Below are 18,059 nucleotides of genomic sequence, written 5' to 3'. Positions count from 1 at the left end.
TGGGGGCGATCTTACCAAAAACCTTCTCGCCTTTGCAGCCTGCTGTATTCTCTCTGTTACAACCAGCAGCAATGAGGTGAATGCACATTATTCCCGTTATCATTTAACTTGGATTAAATTTTGGTTTGTCATTCCTTTCCTTGAGATAACCCAAAAAAAACATTCATTGCAAAGACCTGCAGTTAGAAATAGCAACATATAAAGAGAAAAACCCAGATTCAAACAGAATGCTTTGCAAAATCAAAGATTAAAAAAAAACTATTTATATATCCCAGTTTAGCACTGGTACTGAGCTGGCAATTATCCAATGATTGTTTTACAGTGATTTGCATTCACAAAATATATGAAAGCATCTTGTCTGTATCTGAAGGAGTCTGCGGTAATAAGCATTATCTATGCTTTGAATTTTTTTTAAAGAAAGATGATGGCATGTAAACTTCAAACAATCTGGGCCAGAACATTATGGTCCCCATCCATTGGGCAGGTTCCGAGACGGTGGTGGTGGGGTGGGGGGGGCGGTGGGGGGGGTGAGTTGATATTACTCAGATGGAATGTCCACCCTGAACCCACAGCAATTTTAATCTGGGGCGAGGAAGGCCCCAGACAGTAAGCTTGCCCTTGTCACAACTAAAGCCCTTAAGCTGCCAAGACCCTGAGATTTCGATCACCCTCCTTGTGACCATCCCCAGGCCTTACCTACCTTCCTGCCCTGGGACCCTTTTCGCTTAGCTAAGTCACTGGATCCCTGGACTTAGGGCAGACTTCTTCCATCCTGGGACTATGTCCTATGGCAGGGCTGGGAACATGGAATACTTCCCACTGCAGAGGCATGTAAAATCTTCTGGCCTCAACCTCATTAATTATGCAACCCAGTGTTTTGCATCGTATTGTGTGGGGGGGGGAGGGGTGCAGGTGTGGTGCAGCAGGCCTGATGGTGCATAGTCCACTGTCCTATCCAGGTGCTATGTTGAAAAGGTGCCTCACATCACTGACCCACTATAGATGAAAGAAGATGAATCTCCCAGGAACATTTTGAGGCTGGAAAGTGGACCCATCCAGTATGCCAAATGTGGAAGGTCCATATGTAGATGTTGTCCCTACCCACTGCTGTGGTGTTCTAGGGTTCAGGGTTTCTGGGTGCCCCCAGTCTGAACTCCAGTGGCAGCCCCAGGCAATGTTCAGGTGAGTCCTGACATCTGCATGCCATGTTGTTCCAGACACGTTTTGCACTGGTGTGTTTTCCCACCAACATCACAGAGAACTGGTATTGGGTGATCAGCCTTCATCTGTGTCCCAGAAGCAGGATGCAAATGAGTCTCATGCCCAGCAGGCTTCCTGATCCTTCATAGCAAGCACCAACGGAAGCTCCCACAGGAAATTTACACTGGCATAAAACTGAATTCCCTCTGAATTCTTCCCCCTGCCCACCATTCAACCTACCGATGTGGGCATTGGAGGATTGTGCCCATGGTCTCAGGCTGGTTGGTGCAGTTCCTCTTTCAGCCACTACAGTGCCAATCTGATTGATCGGTAGCTCTCTAAGGTGGGACGTGCTACCGTGAGGGGCAGAAGTCCCAATTTATACGTATCGACTGCATATTAAAAATTCAGGCCATAAACTGCAGACGTAAAGGTTGGCCAAAACCATGGCGTACAGCAAAGCACTTAGAATAGACACTTCCAAGAAATAAGCCTGATAAAAATAAGACAAAGCTCTGCAACCTGCTCATGCCAGCTACACATTCAGAGTTTTTGAAGGTATAGCAACTGACATTTGGACATTGTTCTGTCAATAAAAAAAAAATTTGTTCTGTTCTCCAATATGGCAAAGGACACTAAGAAAGAAAAGATAAGGTGCAGGAAAGATTTTAAAATTAGCCTTGTCAGCATGTATTAAAAAAATTGTTTAATTACATTGAAAAAGAGTCAAATGAATAAAAAAAAAGGCAGAGTGAAAAGCAAGAGGAAAGAGATGACAGAGCAAGCAGAATAGCACAAAGGCAAACTAATGCAGGTGCTGGGTACAAGAATGCTTCCTTGTATTTTTAATTATTATTTTATTTAAGATGCTTATTTAGGGTTTATTGCAGGATAAGTAGTTGAGTGCTGTTGCAGCAATATTCCTAGATCGGAATCTTATCACTGTCCCTTAATTTATTTCCTATCCCGCAAAATTCTCTGACCTCACTGCAGCGGGAGCGTGTTGTGAATGGCAGGCAAGATCACACCCCTAATCTTTGAATATTCTCATACTGAAATGTATTGTATGAATGGAAAACTTAGGGAAAAAACAGCTGTGCATGGACACTGGAATTTCCCAGGTTTGACAAAAGCTATTTTTTTAAAATAATCTTACTTCACACAATATATTAAGTTTAGCTATGTATCTGATTCAATCGAGCATTTACATACAATCTATTGTAACTCCTCACACTGCTTTTTGGCATACAGTGATCACAATACAAAACCACCAAGCCACCCACGTCTTAACGAGAAGTCTTCCGATGGCTGGTCTCACTGTCAGGTGTTAAACATGCTTGTTTCCCTCTCCACAGTAAACATTTACTACCCTTATGTTTAAGTGGTGCACTGCAGTTACATGGTACACGTGCTATTGATTTTCAGATGCAAAATAACTTTTAACGGCTCAGTCCTGGAGTCCTGGATTGAGTCAGTTCATACTGAGAAGAACCGGGGTTGTTCACTCGGTGCCAGTCAGCATTATGCACCAAGCAGCATCAACAGCGGATTCATTAGAGTGTAAAGTATGGTATAAACTTGGCTGTTACTGTTGTAATAGATTCATTCCTGTAACATAAATCATTTCATGCTTTAAAGCAAAGAAAGAAATTGGAAGGGAGTAATTAATTTTTGGGGCCTACTACATAATTGAGAACATGCTGTCAAATTTGTACGAGTTAATTTAATTTCTCCTTGACTCTCTGAGACAGGAGTTCTATTGACACATTTTAAAAAGAACTTGCCACCACACCTTGCTGGAGAATCAGCTTATGTGCGTTTCCGTTCTTCAAAATTAGTAACATGCAGTCAATCGTAATCAGTTATGTCCTGGCAAGTGGGCTAGAATTACTCTGAAAATCTAGAGGCGATGATTTTTTTTTAAATCACTAGTCTATTTCGAAATGAGAGATTAATTCTGCAAGGTATCAGTGCAATTTCATTTTTAAAAATTTGATTTGATTGCAGCACTGTCATTTTTATATTCAAATAAAAAGATGATAGCTGTTTTGGTCTTACTGCCATCTTTTCTGGTGACATTTATTACAAATGCCATGACGTTTATGGGATGGCTGAGCTATACATTAATGCTGCGTGGGCTTAATTTGTGATGCATTAAATTTAGCTCATTTAGATCTGTTCAGAAACTCAAACTTGGTAAGCATTTTTGCCCATTAAAAAATACATGTCGTAGAAATACCATTTTTTCTTTTTTTTGTTTGAATTCCTTACTCATTTTTTTTGAGAGTCAGGGGTGCTCCCATAACTCCACAGCATCCGGTAATCCAATACAGGTATGACGGCTGCTGGCAGCTTTCCCAATTTCAGGATGATCTGGGCCTCTCGATTGGGTAGGCTGCTCCTTATGTGGCCTGCATTTTAGGCCCCAATTTCAGTCTCTTAATGAGAGGAAAAATATAACAAATTTAAATGTCCAATATAATCCCTAGCCACCAAGATGCAAGACTAAAATAAAACTTGCGAATCCCGCACATTTTCTTTAAATGATTTCATCCTGTCTCAATGATTGATTTTATTCCAGAATTGTTCTGCTCCTAATGTAACTATCTCTTCCAAAATGTTTCCCCAACATATACAGATTCTTCTTTTCCTCTTTATTTTCTCAAAAGAATTGACGTGCATTTGAAAACTCTTGCCGTCCCATAAATTTACAGCATCAGCACCATTTCTTCATCGTTCTTTCCCTACCAAAGACCATGAGGATGGTGGCTAAGAGCACAAGAGAGGAGAGGCAGAGGAAAATTAAATAAATCACATGACTGGCCAGGATGAATAACATTTGTGTTAATTTTGGCCATTGAGACTGTTCGGATTGGTCAAACACATCTGTATGCCTTATAAAGGATGGGCAATACTGACTGGAACTCTTATGCAGTCCAGAATCAGCCAATCTTCCTGAGTTCAATGGTTTGTGATGCTGATGTAGATTATAGAAAGAATAGTATCATTGGGTATCAGTGAAAGTGAAGCCAGGTGCAGGAAGAATAATGAGGAGAATGTAGAATAAAAGGCAATTGTAATTATGTTGTATGACGCTGTGGAAATTAAGTTCTAATTCCAGCTATGGCCAAATATTTAATTCACTTTGTTCTACAAGACGGAGGATGCTCACTTCAAATAGAACACCGTGAGGTTGCTGGAACTTGTGAAACTATAGTAAAAACACTTAAAAACTGCTGATGCTGGTATGGAAACATTAAGTTACAATAATTGTGGAAATTAAGTTTTAACAAACAACTCTGTCAAGTAATGGAAAATTCATATGAGCAAACAAAGCCTTCAGTGAGGCCAGCGCGTGACTACTCAGGATAAGTGACTAATCTAAGCCTTGCATTAGTTTCATAAATACTATGTTCCCAGCCTTGGCCACAGGATGAAAATAAGACCCTTTCAGTAACAAAATTCCAAAGAACAAGATATGATGAACTATAACTGTTATATTTTCTGTATGAATCAACAGTGTCTTTTCTGCTTGCTCGCAGGTAATAAAAGCTTAAAATATTTGAGTACTGACCATGCACTGCCTGGTTAATCCTCAGCAATATAAGTATAATATTAATGAGTGTAAGGTGGATCCTTTAGTGGTATATGATTTTTCTCATTTTTTGCTTTTCCCATTCTTTCCAAAACAAAATGATCAATCTTATATTGCCACCTGCAACACATGTCCAACTAAACTACTTTAATTTGTTGACAGGTTTTCACAAAAAAGCTTTTACATTTAGCCATTCAATTTATCATCTTTGAGTTTGAATGATCTCCCAACATTCTTCTCAAGTTCAGTGCGCAGTGATAACCATGTACACTTCCAGACATCACTGATTACAGTGATGTAGAAACCTGGAGTCTGGAGAAAGGCAAATATTACTCATGGTCTTTTTAGTGGGGGCAAAAGTAACCAGGAAACCACAGATCAATGAGTCTCTTGCCTCTTGTGAGTTAACTGAAACCCCTTCCTTAAGATGATATCGTAGACCAAGCTTCAACTTCTTTACCAAGAAGGCACCTTGCACTAAGTGTATGCTAAAATTCAGTTCAGCTCAAGATCCATCTTGGTCATTTTCGAGAATAGTTAGCACCTGATTGCTCTTCATCCTACATTTTGAGTCAAAAAATCATAAATATGATTACAAATTATATAATTCTGGGTGGCACAGTGGTTAGCACTACAGCCTCACAGCGCCAGACTGTGCGGAGTTTGCACATTCTCACCGTATCTGCGTGGGTTTCCTCCGGATGTTCTGGTTTTCTCTCTCAGTCCAAAGGTGTACAGGTTAGGTTGATTGGCCATGGTCAATTAACCCTAGTAATAGGGGGACTAGCAAGGTAAATATGTGGGATTACGGGAATAGAACCTGGGTGTGATTGTGATCGTTGCAAACTCGATGGGCCAAATGGCCTCCTTCTGCACTGAAGGGATTCTATGATAAAGAATAAAAGTCAGCCCAAATCCAAATGTTCCGATTGCTACTCTGTCAGTCCACCCCCAGTCATCAGCAAAATGATGAAACATGCCATCAACAATGCTACCGAGCAGCAACTACTCAGGAATAACCTGCTCATCAGCACTCATTTGGAATCATTCAGCTTCAGACCTTATTGCAGCCTTGTTCGAATCATGGACAAAAGAGCTGAATTCCAGAGGTGAAGTGAATGTAACTAGCTTTGATATCAAGGCAGCCTGTGACTTCTTTAAAATTCATTTATGCGTCGTGGGCATCATTTGCTTGGCCAGCATTCACTGTCCATTCCTAATCCCCTTGGGATGATGATGAGTTGCCTTCTTGAACTCTGCAGAGTTGGCATCAAGGAGCCCGAACAAAATTGTAGTCAGTGGGGATCAAGAGGGAAACTCTGCACAAAGGACAATAGTTATGGTTGCTGGAGGCCAATCATCTCAACCCCAGAACATTGTGACAGGAATTTCTCAAGGTAGAGTTCAGGGTCCAACTATCTTCAACTACTTTATCACTAATCTTTCCTCCATTGTAAGGTCAGAATTGGGATGTTTGCTGATGATTGCTGAGTGTACGTTACCATTCAGTACTAAAGTTGTCTGCATTTGCATGCAGAAAAACTTGGACAGCATTGCGATTTCGGCAGTTAAGTGGCAATTAACATGCCAAGGAATGACCATTTCCAACAAGAGAGAGTCTGAAAAAAGCTTCCTTTACACTCCATGGCACTACCATTATTAAATTTACCCAATATCAACATCCTGGGGATTACAAGTGACCAGAAACTGGAGCAATCACATAAATACTGTGCCTACAAGAGCAGCTTAGAGGCTAGGAATTCTGCAGAGAATAACTCACCTCCTGACTCCCCAAAGCCCGTTCACCATTCACAAGGCTCAAGTCAGGAGTATGATGGAATGAATACTTTTCACTTTCTTGAATGAGTACAGCTGCAGCAACTCCCAAGAGGCTCAAAACCATTCAGAAAAAAGTGACCCATTTGATCAGCATCCCATCCACCACTTCAGATGTTCAGTCCACCACTAGTCCACAATGAGAGCAGTGTGTTCTGCATACAAGATGTACTGAAGTCACTCAGCAAGACTCCTTCAATGGCACCCTCTAAACCTGTCATCTCTACAGCGACACCATGTGATTTGCAGCAGTTTAAGAAGGTAGTTCACCACCATCACTTTTTCAACAGCAATTAGGAACGGGCAATAAATGCTGGCCATTTTTGCTTGCATTTCATGAACAAAGAATAAAAAAAGGTTATGATTTTGTTATGCGAGAAAGGGCTGAAAATTTGTTTCAGCCCATTTGTGGGCCTAAAATAGGAAATGTGTTGGGAGCTTGTGACAGAAACAAAAGGCTTAATTGAAACCCACCTGAATTTAGGCTTTAGGCCTAACCTACACGTGTTGCAAAGGACCTTCAGACATTTGTATGAAAAGTAACTTGGGTCTGCTTCAGCAGCTCACAGTTCAAATGCAATCTGGGGGTTTGGGGGGGGTGGTGGGAAGGAGGGGGGATGGGTGGGGGGGCTGGTGAGGGGAAGAGAGGCAGGAAGTGGGGAGCAGGGATGTGATGCTTGCAATCAGAAGAGGGCCCAATGGGGCCAGTAATAGTATTCGGGACTGTATGTTGAAGTAAACATTGTTTTTTAACTTTGGTGCTGACCTTCAACAGGTTCTTTTGAGATCGACTAGTGATGCTGCATGGGGTTTTGGTCATCCGAAGCCAGGGTGGCCCAACAACAGATACATTCGGGGCAGCTTAATTTTGGGGAGGAGGCTTCAAATTACTGCTAAGGTCCCTACATTTATCAGTAAACTACTGCTCCAGACAGCAGCCTTGGACCATTATATTTGAACCTATATCAATATGCTGGATAGCGTTCTTCTGGCATGGAATGCATGCAGGCATGCTGCCCACTATCGTAGGCACTTAAATACCTGCTTACATGTGCAAAACCAGTGTGGCAACATTCAATTTCAAGACTGAGCTCTCCCTCTGCCAGTAAGCGCCCACAAGCAATTTTTGCAAGCAATTTCTATGATGCAGGTATGTCGAAAGTTGAACGAATCAGTCAGTATTTCTAAGAAGATGAAGCATTTATCAGTGAATGAAATATGTGGAGCACTGTTACCAGATTCAGCTAGTTGAGTTATATCAATAATTCAGTTCTGAAAATATCAGTACATCTGATATTAACCCAAGATTAATTAATTCTGAATGATGCTTAGTCCAAATGAATAAAACCCAGTCACTCACAGGAGAAAGATGAGTGAAAACAAAGTGAAGATGTAGCAAGGCTTTTGAGTAAGTTTAATGAAGCAGAATAAAAATCTGAAGAGGAATGACTACAATCTCTGCAGCCTAAATTGTAAATCTTTCCATTTTATATCTTAAAATAAATCAAAATGGTTCGGAACTAAAATAATGTGAATTTAAGAGGCAGTATCACTTTTTATTGGTCTGTTCAGAATCTGTAGTGATTGAAAATTCTGAAGAATTGAATATATTCTGTTTAATCATATATGTGGCCCACAAATGTATTCTGTGCAGAGACTTGTAATCAACTGCTGGACTCCCATTCAGAGCATCTCAGTTCACATCGCTTTCAATTGGCAATCAAGCCAGCTTTGTTCTGGTTGTCAACAGATTCCTTTCTCCCTTTCGCATGGGGAGAGGAAATTGAAAAGAAGATCGTTCTCCCTCTCCCACCATTCACTGATAATGGCACAACACTGCTGGCCATATTGCAGAACTGTACAGACTTTCTCGTCAGTCCATTTATTCCATGTAATTTTCAATGATAAGGATGGTACACAGATCTGCACGTGAGCTGCTGTAAAACTTTAACTTAAAAGACCATGGCATTGCTCTTTCGTGACTGTTCTCCTTAAGCAACATGACCTCCATTTGAAATGACCTACGTTGATCTACAACTTTAAGAAAATAAATAAATATGTTTAGTGTGGTTGTGATACTACAACAAATACCAAATGAAAGATCTTTGAAGGATTGATGTTAGATTAAGTAAAGTTTTGATGGAAGTGAAATGGCCAACTGTCAAATGCAGTGTCTATTCCACTTCAGCTGTGCATAGGATAAATGACTACTGTACTTTCAGCCATACTTGAGACTGTTATTAAAATATTGATAAAACATTGAGCAGAATTTTCCTTCAAAAAAATCTAAGAGCGGTATTTTCCGGCCATGCTCGCCCCAAGGCTGGAAAATCCTGCCCAAGGTCAACAGACCATTGTATGATGTGTCCTGCCCGCTACAGGTCCCATGGCGGGCGGGTCGGGAAGATTCAACCCTAAGTGTCATAATGGCGAGAATGTCAGAGTGATCTGCGTTGGTCTGTCAGGCATGATCCAGACTGCAATCATCCCACAATCAGTCATTTTTTTGGGAAAGCAGTGAGTTGGATGCCGGTTCTTGGGAGGCTTGAGCGTAAACATGTTTGTGAGTTCAGCTGCAAAGAGGCCGGGCGCCGTTGTGGAAGAATGTTCCAATCTCTCGGTGCATTGGACATCAGGATCTCCCCCCCACCCCCAACAGCAGCATGTTTCCCACCGCCACCCCTTCCTCCCACCACCCCCCCCCCCCCCCCCCCCAAACATGAATTTCTCACACTGGGATCCTTCCAATGGGTCACCTAACGTGCCCCCATCACAACCCCCAACATGTTCCCCCCCCCCCCATCTTCATATTCCACTCTTACACGACCCTCTCTGCATAGTTCCACCTGCAAGTTCCATATGATCATAAGATATAGGACTAGAATTAAGCCATTTCGCCCATCGGTGGCTCTGCCATTCGATCATGGCTGATATGTTTCTCAACCCCAGTCTTTTTCTGTAACCTTTGATCCCCTTTCCAATCAAGAATCTATTTATCTCCATCTCAAATACACTCAAAGACTTGGCCTCTACAGCCTTCTGTGGCAAAGAATTCCATAAATTAACCACCCTCAGACTGAAAAAAATCCTCCTCATCTTGGTTCCTCTTCATCAACTGTTCACATTATATATTAATGATTTGGGAAAGGGAACTGAATGTATTATCTCCAAATTTGCAGGTGATACAAAGTTGGATGGGAGGGTGAGCTGTGAGGGTGCAGAGATGCTTCAGCATGATTGGACAGACTGAGTTTGTGGGCATATGCATGGCAGACGCATGTGAGGTTATCCATTTTGGTAGCAATAATAGGAAGACGGATTATTACTCGAATGGGTGTAAATTGAGCGAAGTAGATACTCGGTAAGACCTTGGTTGTCCTCATGCATCAGTTACTAAAAGTAAGCGAGCAGGTACAGCAGTCAGTAAAGAAGGCAAATGGTATGTTGGCCTTCATAGCAAGAGGATTTGAGTATAGAGATAGGGATTTTTTGCTGCAATTGTATAGGGCGTTGGTGAGGCTACACCTGGAATATTGTGTGCAGTTTTGGTGTTCTTATCTTGTCCAATCAGGATGTCCTTGCTATAGAGGGAGTACAGTGAAGATTTACCAGGCTGATTCCTGGGATGGCAGGGCTGTTCTGTGAGGAGAGACTGAGTCGGCTAGGATTATATTCACTGGAGTATAGAAGAGTGGGAAAGAAACTTATAAAATTGTAACAGGGTTAAACAGGATTCAAAAAGTATGTTCCCGATGATAGTCCAGAACTAGCAGTCATAACTTCAGGATAAGGGGTAAACCTTTTAGAACTGAGGTGAGGAGAAATGTCTTCACCCAGAGGGTAGTAAATGTGTGGAATTCAATACCACAGAGTATAGTTGAGGTCAAAATGTTGTCTGATTTCAAGAAGAAATTAGATATAGCTCCTGGGACTAAAAGGGTCAAGGGATATGGGGGGAAGGAGGTTTCAGGATATTGAATTCGATGATCAGCTATGATCAAAATGAATGGCAGAGCAGGCTCGAAGGGCCAAATAGCCTTCTCCTGCTTTGAGTTTGTATGTTTCTAACCTGATTCAGTGCAACTTGTTGACATAATGTTGTGCTTTAAAAGGATAGTTACTCATTTTGTAATCGAAACAAAATTAGGTTCAGAAATATGTTTTAAAAATCGTGATGAGCCAAATTTTTGTCAGTTAATTTAGCATGTCACAAACCACATTTAACTCATTCTGAAAGGCTATAATCCAATATAGCTCAGACTCAAAAGAAATCCTCCTTTGCTAGCTGTATGAATCCTGCATCAAGTCAGTTTAACCAGTTGAGCTTTCCTAATAACAACATGCCCATGCACAAAAGAACCAGCAACTTGGTACAAACCAACTATCAATTAAAAATCAATGAGAAATAGTCACTCTGCTCATGAGTCTATTCCTGACCACATCAGAGCAAATGTGGCTGTTGGTGCTTCACAATGTTAGCACTGGAGTTGCACCACACACGATACCAGTGAGATCTCTGGAACACTTGAACTGCCATATTGGCATCTCAACAAACCAGACGGGCAGTTAAGATCACACGTGGAAGTTAAACTTTGAGATGCGATTGTCTTCCTGCAGATTCCAGTTTCAACCTGTTTTTCTGAACAGAATGGATAGACACCCACTTACAGAGTTCTTCAAATATACATGTTGGACTCCGGTGATACCATCCAATGACTATTTTACCCCGAGGCCTCTACCCACTCATACAAATACACACACACACGTGTATACCAACCACTTCTGGCCTCTTCTACCCCATCCTGCTTCCAAACTTGATCATAAAACCCTCCCGAACCCCCTGTTGGTATCTTGCCTGTGTGTTTGATGATTGCTTAGGTACTTCCTCTCCTGTCTGTGAGCCCATCACCACTTCCAGCCAACTTTGGGTGGGAGGTGGACTGAGGCTATGCAGGTGAAGCTCAGAGTTAACATTTCCTATGCTTCACGCTGCGGGTTTACCACTTGCCATGGGCTCCTCTCACCCAACCCCTACCCTGAGTTAAAAGAACAACCTCGTCCATCCAAAATATAAGCACTGAATATCAGTTCAGAAGCCCTTGGTTGGCAAATCATGGTTGTTCCTAGAGAAAATTCGTAACTTACTCACTAGTACATGAGTAATGTGTCCAATATTGTCTTTGCTGCCATTAACAATAATCAATTGCAAGCGATAGCTGTCCTTCTTACATTCCTTTCTGGAATTGAAGAAGAACAACAAAAAAATCACCCAGCACTGGTGTGAGAAATGCATGTAGGAATATGTATTAGACAAAGTAGTTGGATAAGTAAGACTAGAATAAATATAGTTACACCAGGCAGAACACATTGATGCAGCAAAACAATCAGTTCTGACATCAAGGTTGGGGCATGTCATTGAAAGCGATAGCTGTAGTTCATATCTGGCCATATGGTACCTGGGCTCAAAATGCTTGCCGATGATGCTGTAAAAATTTCCATCGCCATCCCTCATCATGGACAAAACTGGCCAAAAAAAGAGAGGCAAAATGTTAATAGAATGCAGTGAAAAATTAGATTTTGTTGCTTTAACCAATAAACAAAATTGATGAGTATGTGGGATTTAATGGGATTGGGAGTTACAGATAGCTGTATGGCCTGGTAGGTATGGATATGATTGGCGCAACTTGTGGGCCAAAGGGCCTGTTTGTGCTGTAGTGTTCTATGTTAAAATGGCTTCAACAAAAAAAAAATTCAATGTAGGATGTGGAATAAGTATTTTTTCTTAAAGCAATATTATGTTTCATGCATTGCTCTTTTACAAAGAAATAGTTTGAATATATTTTCTCTCTTGTTTTTTTTGGTTCATATGTGGACCGTAGGCCGTCGCTGGCTGGCCAGCATTTATTGCCCATCCCTAGTTACCCAGGGGTAGTTGAGTCAACCACATTTCTTTGGCTCTGGAGTCGCATGTAGGCCAGACTAGGTCAGGACAGCAGATTTCCTTCCCTGAAGGACACTAGTGTATCAGATGGGCATTTTCTGACAATTGACAATAGTTTCATGATCATCAGTAGATTCTTGATTCCAGATGTTATTTAATTGAATTCAAATTCCACCATCTGCCATTGCGGGATTCGAATCTGGGTCCCAGAACTGAGTTTCTGGATTAACAGTCTAACGATAATGTCGCTAAGCCGTCACCTCCTGCGATCAAATCCATAAAATTAACATTTGTTGCTATACGAATAAGAAGGCTTTGTATTAAGGAGAAAAATGCATTCGTTGAATAATGAATAAGAATAAAGCCTCATTCGGCATATATGTGGAATTTAGAGATGTAACCCAGGTATGGAAAGTTAGGTTGAAGATTATTGGGGAAGATGTAAGCGGGGGGGATCAAATTTTTGTGTCTGTAATGCTGACTGTTGTTCAGGTTCAATTTCTGCCGATTACAGTTTCAATATTTCTTTGCATTTCAGTTTATGTCCCAGAGGAAGACCTGAAGACTGGAGAACTGAGAGTAGGGGAAGATGCCAGCCCTTCTGCTGAGGAGTTACAAGGCAATGGTTACATGTGCACTGAAGAAGAGGAGGAGGAAGAGGAGGAAAGCAAAGGCAGTTACAGCTATCAGAATTCTCCAGTCAGCGCCATGTCCATTCAGGATGCAGAGTGTGAATCACACATCAGTGATGCCAGCGACAGATTGGCTGATTTTAAAAGTATTTCTTCCCGGGATGGGCAGGAGAAGGAAGAGCAATCAAACGGGGAAATGAAGAATGGGCAGCAGAACAGTTTAGGAGCAATGCGAGCTGTTTACGCAAGCTTTCTATCTGATTCATATTGGTCAAGTCTAGGCTTTGACCTCAAACAATCAAAGACTGAAAGGACAAGCTGCAAAAGCAGCAATGAAAGCACCAAAAGTAGTTTTGATTGGCATCAGGATGCATTATCGAAAACATTTCAACAGACATCCTCTGGCAGGCCAGTGCCTAAACCAAATCTTTTCAGTTCAGTGCAGTTGTACAGGCAAAATAACAAGTTATTTGGGACTGTTTTCACGGGTGCCAGTAGGTTTCGCTGCAGGGAATGTAGTGCAGCGTATGACACTTTGGTGGAACTAACCGTGCATATGAATGATACAGGACATTACCAAGATGATAACCATGAGAAAGATGTGGACCGTAGCAGCAGTTGGACAAAGTCACGTAAGCGGGCCTTGCAGGACATTGATGGAATGCACGATGCCCAGAAAGTTTTAAAGTGCATGTACTGTGGTCATTCATTTGATTCCCTTCAAGATTTGAGTGTGCATATGATTAAAACAAAACATTACCAGAAAGTGCCTCTGAAGGAACCAATGCCACCGATTGGATCAAAGTTAGTCCCTCCCACTAAAAAACGAGCCCAGCATGAAGTTAACCAGCCTTGTTCGCCAGATTCAACAACTGGAGTGGCAGGGTCATTTTCAGGTGAAGGGCAAAAGAATTCAAACCCCTATGTATCATCTAACAATCGTTATGGCTATCAAAATGGTGCCAGCTATACCTGGCAGTTTGAAGCCTGTAAGTCTCAAATCCTGAAGTGCATGGAATGTGGAAGCTCCCACGATACGTTACAGCAGCTCACAGCTCATATGATGGTGACAGGGCATTTTCTTAAAGTAACAAACTCTGCATCAAAAAAGGGTAAACAAATTGTTTTTGACCCTTTGGCAGTGGACAAGGCACAGTCAGTCACAGAAGGACCTTCAAACGAGATTCAGCCTCTGGCACCAGCCAGCAAATTGCCTCCAGATTCGTTAACACCTTCAGTATCAGAAGACAACAAAACCCATGAAGAGAAGCAAGACGTAACAGAAGATATGGAGAAACCTCATAAAGACGATTGCAAAGATGACAACCCAGAAAAGATGTTTGATCCCACGCTTCAGTATCAATATATCAGAGAGGAAGATCTAGAAGAGAGCTCAAAAGTGGGTGGTGATATTCTTAAATCACTTGAGAATACTGTCACTTCAGCCATCAACAAAGCCCAAACTGGGAGCCCGAGCTGGAGTGCTTATCCCAGTATCCATGCTGCTTACCAGCTCCCAGGGATTATTAAACCTGTGCAAATGGGTACGCAAATATTACAAGTGAAACCAAACCTGAAACCAATCGCTCCAAAAGTCAGATATTTCTCTGTTATTACAAGTAGCCAAAACCAACCCGTTCAACCCAACAATGACCAAATTAAGGAAGAGCCGATCAGTCCATCTCATGAACCGCTTTCATCCAAATCAGAAGAAAGTGATATCGAGAAAAAAGATCCAAAGTTAAACCTTCAATCTGGGATAGTTTCACCATGTAAGATGGAAAGTGACAACCCAATAAAAATAGAGACTCCCCCTGAGCTGCCAACGACACATTCACCTAGTTTGAAAGATGCTGAAGATGCGAAGGAGGGTTTCAAAAAGGAGCCAATAAAAAGTGACACAGGATCTCCAAATTTTTCAATAGCCAATGGTTGCTCTGGAATGACTGTTATCACAGACCACCCATCTGAGCAACTTTCTGTCAGTCCACTTAGTGCATTGCAGTCTATCATGAACACTCATCTTGGCAAAGCTGCCAAGCCCCTTAATTCAAGTTCAGACCCTGTAACTATGTTATGTAGACTCAATAAAAGCTTGTTGGAGAAATCAGCTTCACCCCCAAGTTTAGTAAAACCATCTAGTCTCGCTGATCGATATTACTATGAAAGCAGCGATCAACCAATAGATCTCACCAAATCGAAGAGTGACAAAACTACCCAATCAAACGCGGTCAAATCCTTTACTTCGTTACCTTCCAAACATGCTTTGTCTGATATTGCTGATATGGTAAAGGTCCTCCCTAAAGGTACAACACCAAAACCTTCTACCTCATCAAAGATGACAACAGAGAGGTTAGAGACCGATGTGAGGAGCTTTGAAGATGTGTCAATGGAATTTTTACCTGTTCAGAAAAGAAAAGGTAGGCAGTCAAACTGGAATCCCCAGCACCTTCTCATTCTGCAGGCCCAATTTGCTGCCAGTCTTTGGCAGACAGGTGAAGGCAAATATCTATTATCAGATCTAGGTCCACAAGATCGCATGCATATTTCAAAGTTTACTGGACTCACCATGACTACCATAAGTCACTGGCTTGCCAATGTAAAATATCAGCTAAGAAAGACAGGTGGAACAAAATTCCTTAAGAACTTAGACACAGGACACCCAATTTTCTACTGCAACGATTGTGCCTCCCAGTTTAGGACTCCTTCCACTTATATTGGTCATTTAGAATCTCACTTGGGCTTCACTATGAAAGATATGGCAAAAATTTCTGTACAGCACGCCAGAGGGGAGCAAGAAGTGTCAAAGGTGACATCTGAGAAGTCAACAGGGCCGCTGGTAGCGGATGAGGACACAGGCAGCAAGTTCCAGTGTAATCTGTGCAATCGAACTTTTGCTAGCAAGCACGCAGTAAAACTGCACCTCAGCAAAACGCATGGCAAGTCACCAGAGAATCATTCGCAGTATGTAACAGAACTAGAGGAAGAGTAACAAAAGGTGAGCATCAAAACTCCTTCTCTTCTATTCAAAGTAGTTTAATTGTTTACATTCTATTGGGAAGATGCGCCCCAGTAAATTGTATTAAACTGCACACCAGAGAAGTGCAGTGGTCACGAAAAACAGTAAGTCCTTTACAACATTCTTTATGTTTTCTAATTGTTAAAATCCTTCATAACTATTCATACAGCAGGGGCTTTTATACCTGAGACCAATGCTATCATCTTGATTGAAGGTGGCTTATTGTATTTTCGATAGATTAAAATATATATTTATGCCTGAGAAATTTGGGGCATTTGTGAGTTTTTGTGTAGTGTGTAGAGTTGTTTATTTCTCAGTCAGCATAATAAAATTACCCTTCTTACTGTTAAAGAAATTCAATCATGTCGCTGTTGTTTTCGATGTATATCATTCCAGCTATTTACAGTGGCAATTACTGAGACTTCTTGAGGGTCTCTCTAGCAGTTTGAACACTTAACATATTACAATCTGCCTGAAATGCTGGAAATGTACTTATCAATATTTAAAGTTGTTGGGGTAAAATTGCTCAAGCCGGTAGGTCAAAATGATAATGGATCAACAATTCATTTTACACTGTGCCTGTGTCAGTAGGAGAGAACTGGGTATAATATGGATTGCTGATTCATTAGCAGCTCATTTTGTGCTACTGGGGATGGTCATTTTCATCCCACAACAGGTTGACTATACAGAAAGTGTTTAAGAATCAGTTTAACAACTATGGATGCAACACAAAGTCTTGCACTTTTTATCTCATGTTTGTTATAATGTAAAGGTACTTAATAATGATAAAGTGTGTTGCTATGAATGGGTATCATTTTTGTGTCTGAAAACAATTCTGTCGCACAATAATGAAGTTGAGTCTTTGAATACTGAAGCTGTGGTGTTTCTCTGGAACACAAACCCATTCTACCTTATCCTTGGTGAACAATCTATGAATAAAGTGCAAATTTGCTTGAGCCTATTTTAAAAGAATAGTGAAAATAACAGTGCTCCAAATAATGTTGAAAATATTAATTGAAATTTAATCAGAATCATGTTTTTAATGAGTAAGAATTTCCAGTCCTGCTAGCAGCAGTCATCATCACAGGCGGGGCGGAAAAATTTGGAGATGCCTATTGCTGGTGGGACTGGAAAATCTTGGCCTTTGACAAGTACAGTAAATGTATTTACCACATAAAAGCATAAAAATTAGACTTTTTTCACATACAGAAGTGTGTTACAGAAAGGTCTGTCAGAGCTTAGTGCTAAATCCTTTGATGGATAGATCAAAATTGGCCTGATCCTTCAGAAGGGAACAAAAATGGGGAGTTTGATACATAAATAAATTGTGTTACAAAGGTTATAACATTATTTGAAACCGTCAAAATACGTCCACTGTGTCCAACTTTCTATTGCATTAAATAAACTGGCTTGAGCTCAACATGCCTATGTAAATGTAATAAAAGAATTTTTGCTGGAGTACTTCTATTCAAAGTGGGTGCGAAACATATAGATTTTATGTACAAACTGATCCAAATTTGACCATTCCAACTTCTGTTGAACTCCGCCTAGTTCTAATTGCTTTGAATGAGTCAACTCGTCCTATCCATCAAAAGGGTAAAATGTACAGGTGCACTGCATTTTATTGAATCCTGATATTGTGATATATGGTGACCAAGTAACTGGTGTCTGCCATTAGATTCATTGGAGTCAAGGTAGTAAACCTTTATTTCTTATCTTTACCATCAACTCTCTTGGTTATCAAGGAGAAAGGTAGTTTCAGTGTAGTTTGATGAAATCCCACGTGCCACCTTGTTAAAACTATTTGCGCATTTATCCTGGTGCCTATCACTAACC

At 41.0% G+C, this 18,059-nt stretch overlaps 1 protein-coding gene across 4 annotated transcripts in view; it reads left to right on the top strand.

The window, feature by feature from the left end:
• Nucleotides 1-18,059, top strand: part of tshz2 (teashirt zinc finger homeobox 2) — a 464,342-nt gene that overhangs the window by 224,078 nt on the left and 222,205 nt on the right. For all 4 annotated transcript variants that reach the window (XM_080205015.1, XM_080205013.1, XM_080205016.1 and 1 more), the window contains exon 2: nucleotides 13,111-16,202. In XM_080205015.1, the coding sequence (XP_080061141.1) occupies nucleotides 13,111-16,196 (3,086 nt within the window). In that variant the 3' untranslated portion in view covers nucleotides 16,197-16,202. The remainder of the gene's footprint in view (nucleotides 1-13,110; nucleotides 16,203-18,059) is intronic.

The sequence above is a fragment of the Carcharhinus amblyrhynchos genome, chromosome 16 (genome assembly GCF_965287045.1).
Source record: "Carcharhinus amblyrhynchos chromosome 16, sCarAmb.v2.hapA, whole genome shotgun sequence".
NCBI classification, from domain to species: Eukaryota; Metazoa; Chordata; class Chondrichthyes; order Carcharhiniformes; family Carcharhinidae; genus Carcharhinus; species Carcharhinus amblyrhynchos.
Note: the sequence above shows the minus strand (reverse complement) of the source record. Positions and strands in the feature narration are given on the sequence as shown.